General features: G+C 32.3%; 2 protein-coding genes across 3 annotated transcripts; one reads left to right on the forward strand and one right to left on the reverse strand.

The window, feature by feature from the left end:
• The first annotated feature begins 1811 nt into the window (after positions 1-1811).
• On the forward strand, positions 1812-6104 carry LOC25497345 (protein REVEILLE 7). The gene is made up of 7 exons (XM_013597364.3): positions 1812-1984; positions 2225-2280; positions 3505-3630; positions 3936-4047; positions 4144-4205; positions 4400-4816; positions 5187-6104. Exons 2-7 carry the CDS (start codon positions 2269-2271, stop codon positions 5859-5861), a joined length of 1404 nt encoding a protein of 467 aa, XP_013452818.1. The 5' UTR covers positions 1812-1984; positions 2225-2268; the 3' UTR covers positions 5862-6104.
• A 503-nt stretch (positions 6105-6607) lies between these two features.
• On the reverse strand, positions 6608-9666 carry LOC25497346 (organelle RRM domain-containing protein 6, chloroplastic). 2 transcript variants are annotated; one of them, XM_013597367.3, is made up of 4 exons: positions 9278-9666; positions 7613-7681; positions 7341-7447; positions 6608-7065 (listed from the first exon to the last, which is right to left on the reverse strand). In XM_013597367.3, exons 1-4 carry the CDS (start codon positions 9576-9578, stop codon positions 7033-7035), a joined length of 510 nt encoding a protein of 169 aa, XP_013452821.1. In that variant the 5' UTR covers positions 9579-9666; the 3' UTR covers positions 6608-7032. The 2 variants fall into 2 exon arrangements, with proteins under 2 accessions (XP_013452821.1, XP_013452820.1); XM_013597366.3 differs by having other exon boundaries at positions 6613-7046; positions 9278-9664.
• Between the last annotated feature and the right edge of the window lie 334 nt (positions 9667-10000).

Genomic DNA, 10000 nt, shown 5'->3' on the forward strand with positions numbered 1-10000 from the left:
TTAGAACTTATAGGGTTTGTTCTGCAAAAATAAAAAATACAGGGATGAAAATAAAAAACATGCAAACTTACATAGACAATTTAACTATTTAAACCTACAATTTATTTATTATAATTCACCATAATTACGGCATTCGATATTTTAGTGAGTATACAAAATATATTCGTAAATTTAGGTCACCAAGTAATTAACCATAAAAATATCGTTTAGTTTTATACAAAACTTAGGTTTTTTTTATCGTAGCTATTTTTCTTATGAATCTTAACCTTTTTTTTCTTTGAATAACACAACACAGTGGTTGGACTCACACTTTTAAATATGAATAGAGGAGCTTGTTTAAAAAAAAAATATGAATAGAGGAGAAATTTGAAGTTCGATTCTCGACCTCTACATATTATCAATTGAATTATACTTACCGACTTATGATTCTTAACCTAACTATATTTCTTAAACTATAATTTTCTTAAAATTTGTTATCACGGTCATATACATATATGAAGATCATTTATATCTAAGGATATTATTTGGAGATCAAGTATATTGTAGTAAAAATGTGCTTATAAGTTATGTGTGCATAGTGTTAAAAACATATAAGCATTAATCTTTTTATTGGAAAAACTAAATTTTCGTTAGATCTTGTTTGACTCGTTAGATCTCTTGATCCAATCATTATGAGACTAATCTTTGTTATGGTTGATCCAATATTGGATGAGACATAGATCGGAGTTTGACCGAGATCTCCTTAGTTTAGGTGTAAGAGTTATATTTGACATAAATTAAGGAATAAAATGTAGAAATTTTGTCTTAGAAATTATGTATTCAAAATCTTAAAAATTTCAAAAGTCATCTTTTCAATATATAATTTATTATTTAATTCTATTTTAAGTTCCTTAACTTATGCTCTTAGGGCACAAGTTAGCATAGCTCTTATTAAAAATAAGCGTATCAATACGAGAGGTGATATTAAAATAAGTGGTGAGATACCTAAGAGTGATTAGATAAGATAACACATGTCTCTTTTAACTTAACCAAGATCTTAGGTTCAAATTCAGTCAGGCATGCAATAGTTTTAAAAATTTTATGGAAAGTTTGCCGCTCATTTAGGTCCTGCAATACTTGAGAAATTTGTCTTCGCAGTTGTGCACGGAGGATATTCAATTTAAAAAAAAAAAATGGTGAGATTGGCTAACCGTTCCAACAAAACACGATTCGCCATTTAAAATAAACATAGGGAAAATTCAAAGTTCAATTCTGATGCTCGAATGTACTTGCCGGACAATATTTTTACTAGCGAGATTTCAGAGCTCAGCTGACCAACAATATGATAAGCAACAAACCATATTTTCTTTTAATTAATCAATTTTGTTTATAATCTAAAATCCTAAAGTAGAACAGCGAGTGAGATTCACATGCTATAACTGCAACTGAAATAACACAAAAAACAATAAGTCAAAAAGGGAAACTAAAAAACAACAAAAAAATATCTTCTCAATTATCTTCTCTGCACTAATCTCTTCCACAAATAAAATCTGAACCACTTAATTTTTCTTTTTACCAATTTAATTTTATTTATTTTCCCAATAAAAAATAACACATCACAACAACACGACACGTGTCCTTTGTCTCAGACCATTTTCAGCCACAAACCTCAAATGTTTTCTCGAACCCTCCTTAGAAATTTCTTTTCAATTTTTATTTTTTCTCAAAAATATTTTTAATCTGACGTGTCACTCTGTGGTTTTTTGTTTTTAATTTTTAATTAAATTAAATATTATTTTTTAATTTATTTATATTCTCTTTTCTGTGTTCTTCTCTTTCTCTCTTTGCTCCAACCTTCTTCCATTGCTTCATTCTCTCTTTCTCTCCAAATTCTTCATCTGGGTCACTTTGTTTTTCTCTGAAAATCTCAATTTTCATACAAAGTTTGCATTTTTACTTGAAAATTGAGAGTTACAAAATCGGTTGACTCAGCTGAAATTTCAAGGTATATCCATTTTTTCTTCATTTTTTATATTATTAAAACAATCTTTGTTTGGATTTAGTTCTTAACATTCAGAATCTGATTGATCTGATTTATGAAATGGATTGTTTGTAATTTTTTTTGTTACTTTCTATTTTTAGAATTTTATTCTGAGCTGTTGTTTATTACTATTTATAATTATGTAGAAAAGATTGTGAATATTGATATGTGATCTTTCTTTTGGTGTTGCTTGATTGGTGGCAGCTGATATTGTTAGGGTGTTCTGGATTGGCTCTGAATTTGCTACAATGGAGAATAAGGTATATAACAATGAATAGTTCAAACTTGAGCCTTTTTTGAATACCCTTTTATGTTTTTTATCTTAATTTTGCATTTTCTGAAAAAAGTAAGGTTGATTCTTATATACTACATGTCTCAAAAAAAATTCCTTTTCAGGTTCATTCATTCATTCAATAACTGATGTATCTGGTCGTTTATATTTAAGCAAAAATTTGTTTTTCAGTTCATTGAACAACGGATAACTGATGTCGGTTATTCAATGAACCTGAAAAACGATTATTTGGTTGTATATGAGACTAGGGAGTAGGGGGAGTTTCTTTTTGGTTAAGAAACACATGTGCTTTAGAAGCTATGTGTTTTATGTACTAAATAGTATTTATTTGTGTTTGTACTTTTTAAGGAAAAACATGTGTTTTAGAATCTATGTGTTGTTTGTGTATTTGTAGAGTATTTCAATTCCATAGGGAAGCTAAAAAAGTTCCATAGAATGGATTGGCTATAAGAACCAATGTTTTAAAAATCGAACCAGACATGGAATCAACAAGACTTTGGCTCATGGTTCAACTGCTTTGAAAGGTTCAATTGTTTGAATCTTCTGGTTCGGTTTTTAAAACATTGGTAAGAAGTTGAAATTGTTGAATCTTTTGGTTCGGATTTTAAAACATTGGTAACAAGTTGAAATTGTTTGCTGAATCATTTTGGTTATGCAAAGTGCTTACCTAAATAAGGTTAATTTATAGAAAATCAGTATTTCTTTTGATTCCTTGTTTGTTCCCTAGAATATTGGAGTGAGGTTATATAGAAGAGTATGTTATACTTTGAATCTTGTAAGCACCTCAGTTGATAATTTTCATGTATAACATTATTTGACATAGTGTTCTTACTGAAATATTGCTGAATATTTGGTTTTTTGTGAGTGTATTTGCATGAGTTAGTATGTGAGATTTGAACGGGGCGAGGAGTAAGCTTAGGTCTATTTAACATGCTGCTGCTTGGTATGAAGCAGGTTTCATCCATCTTACATTCAATCCTCCACTCTTCCGGAGACTTTTTTCCTCTTTTCATAGTAAAAGAGGGTTTCAACTTTCAATATGAATTCATCAATTTCTTTAAACCAAACATATTCTAGTGAGCATCAATTTCTTTCATCATGAAATTAGTCCCAATCCCTTGTCTTTATCTTTTGGTTTCAATTTTTTGTTGTCAAAACGGTTTTTCAATTCATTAGCTACTTTTGAATGTAGGATCAAGTTCAAGGCACAAAGTCAACTGGAACAGCTAGTAAGTGCCATTCCAAAGGTGGATCGCAGTCTGAAAATGATGCGAAGTCGCAGGATATACCTTCTGTCGGAAACAACCTTGCTCCCAAGGTTGTTTTACTTTTCACAAACCATAATGAAATATTGTTCAAGTGTTGTTATAGAGTTGCTATAGCTTTTGCAACCAAAAAAATAGCCGCTATAGCATAGTGAAATTTGAACAGATCGATATTGTTCTGCAATACGCTGTTTCGTACAAAATGCTGTCAAATAGCGGCTATTTGCGTAACGGCGTTTGAACTAACTGCTATTTTCCGTGATCTGCTATTGACAACACTGATTGTTTTCCAATTGAAGAACTACCCTTTTGTTTCAACTTTACTTTTTTACCTGAAACTTATTTCAATTTTCAACAGGTTAGGAAACCGTATACCATCACTAAACAAAGGGAGAAATGGACCGACGAAGAGCATCAAAAGTTCCTTGAGGCTTTGAAACTATATGGCCGTGGCTGGCGTCAAATTGAAGGTAAAATTTATGTACTAAAATTGGTTGTATTAATTTACAATAAATGATTTTCCACGTCTTCTAGTTAGATATAAAGTCCTCTTAATCTTCGTGCAGAACATATAGGGTCCAAAACTGCAATTCAGATTCGAAGCCATGCTCAAAAGTTTTTCTCTAAGGTTAATATATATTTTTTTCTTTCAGTAGATAATTATTGCTTGTTGAGGAAGGTTATAAACGTGGATTTGGATTTTTTAATTGGACTTTAAGGAAAGGATTTTGATCATTGGCACTTCAATTAATAACATAATAACCTTGAAGATGTATTATTCCATTTCAGCATTCCATGATCTTAATATCCACTTGGTTGCAGGTTGTGCGGGAACCTGATGGCAGTGCTGAAAGTCCTATTCAGCCAATTGACATACCTCCTCCTCGGCCGAAGAGGAAACCCCTTCATCCATACCCTCGCAAATCAGTTGACTCTTTCAAAGGACAGTTGGTCCCAAATGAATCAGAAACATCTCCATCCATTAACCTGTCAGTTGCAGAAAACGACACCCAATCGCCAACCTCTGTACTTGGTTCGGAAGCATTTGGGTCGGCAGCATTTTCTGAGCAGACTAATAGATGTCTTTCTCCAAATTCTTGCACCACCGAGATTCACCCGGTCAGCTTGTCACCTGTTGAGAAAGAAAACGATTGCCAGACATCCAAACCATCTGAGGAGGAAGAGAAAGGATCTCTAGCTTCAATTCCATCCACCGACTCAAAACCACTTATGTGCATGGTATGGTAAACTGCTTGATATTCTTTGATTTAGCTTATGGTTATATAGGACTTTATGTTTAAGATTTTAGGACCTGTATGGATTAGCATATTTGAGCTTATTATCTAGGAGAATCATTTATGACATTGTTTTGGCAGAGCTTATGAAAACAGCTTATAACATGTTCATAAGCTGTTTTTAGCTTATTTTCATAAGCTCTGCAGAATAGCTATTGAAAACAGTTTATAGCTTAAACTAAAACAGATTGACTTTATTTTATAGAAATAATTTGTACACAAACACTTATATATGTTTATGTTACAAGTGTTTATGTAAGTTCTTTATCCAAACCATACCTTACTAGTTTTGAAATTATCTTGTATCATGGCAGAAGTCTGAGAATATTTCTTCCGAGGAAACTCAATCTTCCAAAGAAGACGCTGCAAATATGCCACAAATCACTAGTATTAAGCTGTTTGGTCGAACACTCTCTATGGGTTCTCAGAAGTCAATGAAGGATGATGACGAAAATACTAAGTTAATAACTATCAAGTCTAATGAAATGGAGGATGTTGAGAAGGTTGGCCAAAAAGAGGTATCAGAGCCACTTGATATACAATTATCACTAGGCATCTGTACACCTGATGGAGCTCAAGTGAGCAGCATGGAACGGCCGAAGGAGAGTCCATATGTCAGCGAGTGCGCAACTTTACCGTTATGGAGTTTGTACCAAGGCCTTCCAGCTTTCCACCTCATGCCATGCAATCATCAAATTCTTAATCCTGTGCCTCTTAGACCTTGTTTGAAGGTAATAACAAGAGAGGAGGAAAGTTCTTGCACTGGTTCTAATACCGAATCAGTCTGTGATATGGAAAATCAAAGCAAGAACAACTCATCAGATACCGATGATTCTCAAACTCAAAAACATCGTCAGGAAGGAGTTGTCCTTAAGAAATCTGGAAGAGGGTTTGTTCCATATAAAAGATGTTTAGCTGAAAGAGATGAAAATTCTTTAATTGCTGGCTTGGAAGAAAGAGAGGGACAAAGAGCTCGTGTGTGTTCATAGCTTTCTATTCCATATTTTTTTACAATGTTCATTTTGTTTTTGTCAAGAAAACTTCCTGAGAATAAGGAACTGATTTAGATAGCTGTGATCTAATTTTGTCTAATTGTTAAGCCTCTATGATTTTCAATTCTTTTTGCAATATTTCTATACGATCCTTTGTAATATCTTGCAAATGATGTCCAATAATTTTTTTGCCTGTATCATTTTACGGTTCAATCAAATTGGATATTACATACCTGAAAATCTTTTGTTGTTTTCAGTGTTTTTAATTCCCATTTTTTGCACATGCATGTCTCAATAGTTGCATGATTGAATCAATGATTGAGGTGCAAGAAGGAAACATGGATAAGCTCAACATATCACTGAACATCAATCATTTGTTTGTGTCATAACAATTGGCTATAGAAATCCAAGAACATGCAAGAATATAAATCTCAGTGTGTCGTGTGCTAATAGCCACCATAGCAAACTTGTATATCTAGATTTTCTTGTGTATACTGTTATTTTTGCTATTAGGAAGAACTACATCAGAGTACTTGACTTTTATTTATAATATCCTTTTTTTTTTTTTGTTGTCAAATTAGTCCTTTATCTTAGTCTACTTCTGGTATAAAATATGTGTATCAATTGTTACTGTCATGTGTAAGTTTAAATCAATACTTCAAAAAAATGATAATCAACATCTTAAAATTTATGTGATCAATTGCTTCGGTAGAACTATCAGAGTTTAGCGCAAGTGGTTGATGTGAAGTTGTGTGAATGTTGTTTAGCGCAAGTGGTTGATGCAAATGTTGTGAATTACAAGATGCCGAGTTCGATTGCTACTGGTAAAAAAAAAAATTACTTCGATTGAAGCCATTGACATGAGACTACAAAAATTACACTGTCAATAAGCACATTGGCCACATATGACATGGAAGTTTGACAGATATATGCACAATAGTGCAAAGACTGATGAAATAGCAACCATGTTTCTGTGCTTGAAGTGGTTCCAGATAGTGTCAATGTATAATGTAGAAGTTAAACCAATTCTACTGTGATCCTTTCTGCATATTGCAAGCCAAGATGAACATGTAATTTACTATGGAACTTCAGTATAACTACATTGTGTTATTGCTTGGATCCCTGTCTTAGCTCTGATCTTGGTTTAGCAACTTCCACAAATATGACCCTACCGTCCAGGAACTGCAGAAGTGTTTCCAATCTTGTCAAAAATTGATTAAATAGCTTAAAATTAGTTATCAAATTGAGATTCAAATTCTGAATTGAAAGACTTAATTTTCGAATTGTGAATCAATGCTACCAGTACCAAGCTATAGTGAGAGAGTTACAAATTTTCATAACTAAAATTAGTTACTTTGATTAGTTTGCAACATTAATATAGTCATGATAATAATATACTTTCTCATTTCAACAATCCGCTCTTGTTCGTAAGCTTCCATAAGAAAAACACCACAAGAAGAAACATTAAAATCATACCTTTCCATGCATTCCTTCAATAGCCTTCTTTGATTCCTCTTCGGTTGCATAACGAAGAAAAGCAAACCCTCTTGGTCTATTCGCAACTTTATCCATCACCAGATTGACTGTTCAGAGTTCAAAGAATGCTTACTTTAGAAATGAATGCAGTTACAACAAATTGATTAAAAGTTAAAACTTTTAAAAGAATGATATATAATAAACCTTAAAATTTAAATTGTAATCAAATTGCAATAGACAAGAAAGAACATGTCAAAATTTTCTGTTCTTACCATCCACAAGTTGACCGAAATTCTTAAATGCATTTCGCAAGCTCTCTTCCGTTGTGCGAAATGATAGCCCTTGAAGAAACATGAAGTAACAATGTGTAAAGGTAATGTCCAAATATATGCATATAAACAATCAAATAACAGAAATCCAAAACAAGTTTTGATCCCGAAAAGATAGAAAATGGCTATTGAATCCAAAGAAATCAGAGCATATACATGAACATCATTGAAACTGGGTACAGATTTGATGCTTACATGATTTACAATGAAAATGCTCAAATCATGTCCTTTCTTTATGAAGTTGTTTTGCTAGATAAACAAAACATTATTGCTAGATGAAAAGACAATGGAATATCACAATGGCAAATTTTCTGCAACTGAATTATGTCAAAAATCGAATTCACTATAATCCAAGCCAAAATACTAGTTTTTCACTTCTGTTCTGCAAATCAAGGCCATCACACAATCAATTTCCTTGTACTATGAAGTATGAACTACCATAACAACAAGATACCACCAATTCAACCACCGAAGAAAATTCTAAAGGTTTCTAATGTTCAAATTACTAGCATTTGAAATCAACTCTTTCAACGAAAACAAGTCCTTACCGGTATGTTTGGATTGATCGTATATAGTTGAATGGAGTTGAATATCCTATGTTTGGTTGTGCGGTGTGTTTATCAAAACCAAGTGGTTTTTCACGTTGACGTGGAAGCTTGGATTTGTTGCTTCTAGATATTCACCCTAGAATAGCATCCAAACATATGCATAGAATAAAATGGAATAAAATCCTATGTAACACCAACATTTCAAATTAAAGGGTGTATGTTCAATAACTTCAATTTTCTCAAATTATATTGATGTCCACGTGTCTATCATGGTTTAATTGCATGTTTGGTCCCTTACACTTATTTTATGTTTCAAGTTGGTACCCTACGTTTAAAATGTCAGAAGTTGGTCCCGTATGTTGCTAACATTACAATAAGTTAGTCCTTTTAGTCAAACTTTCATCTAAAACCGTAAAACGTCCATGTGGCTAATAGGGACCACACACATGAATAGTTTTGAAAGGCTACATGGACGTTTTAGCCAGAGTTAACCCAAAATTTGATGGAAAGGGCAAACTTATGCTAACATCAGTAACGTAAGGGACCAACTTAAAACCTAAAATAAATGTAAGAGACAAAACATGCCGTTAAAGCGTCTGCCATTGTCATGTCTAGTGTATTTTTTTTAAAACATAACTAGTCTATTCTATTCAATCCAATTCCATTTCACCCCATAGAACCCATCAATCCAAAAATACAACTAATAGAGATACTCCGAACAAGTCCATAAAGTCTAGCTCAACTGACGATGATATTGTTAGGTTAGACACCTTCACTCATAATCGAATCCATGACCTCTCAATTGTGTGTGAGTTTTACATGGTGTACCATTTCATCCAAAAACCAAATAAAAAGTATACACTCTAAACAAAATTTCCCATTGTTTTTTATCATGAAGTAGAATTGTTGATATTTATCAAAACCACCCAACAATTGGAACAAGACCCATAAAACAAAAAAACAAAAAGTTTCAATCTTTATCAAATGCAACAAAATTCTAGACTAATTAAATGAGAAAAAACATAAAAGGTTGAAAAGGGTCAAAGCACTTATCACTTACCACTAACATACAGCCTAGTTGAACGGGAATTAGAAGATGAAGAAGATGAGGATTCAGAAGCAGGAGGAAGACAAGCCAACACAGAACAATGGACATTATTTCTAAGTGATAATGATAAGGAAGATGAAAACGAGGTTGTTATGTTGTTGGGTTGGGAGAAATTGAGATAAAGTTTATGTTTTTGGGTTTTGATTTTGGTGTTGAGAGTGAAAGTGATTGAATTTGTTAAGGGTGCTTGAAGTAGAAGAGATGGTACTCCAATAATGTTAGCCATAGGCATAGCAATAACAGGGGTAACCATTTTTTTTCTACACTAACCAAAACTTAATGAAATGGTAGGTTGTTTTTGACTTTTTGTCAAACTTCTCTTACGAGAAAGTAATCAATAATATGAATTTCGATTAGAAGGTAGATAAAAATTTCGATTAGAAGGTAGATAAAGTTTGATTCAATTTAGTAACATTTTGTAAGATGTGAAATTATAGTTTGATTTTGGATTTTTTTCTTGAATTTTTTTTTGTGTAATTTTGTATTTTAATTGATGAGTTTTTTGAGCGGAAGATTCAAAATATTTAGATGAATAAAGTTTGTGAAAATATGAAGATATATTGTGAAAATTCAAGAAAGTTAATTCATTTCATTAATAATAATAGTTCTAATACAATTGAGTACATCAATGAATAAGAGAAAACTAATAAAAAGATGTGACCGATTTAGCTAAAG

This window comes from Medicago truncatula, chromosome 6, assembly GCF_003473485.1.
Source record: "Medicago truncatula cultivar Jemalong A17 chromosome 6, MtrunA17r5.0-ANR, whole genome shotgun sequence".
NCBI lineage: Eukaryota > Viridiplantae > Streptophyta > Magnoliopsida > Fabales > Fabaceae > Medicago > Medicago truncatula.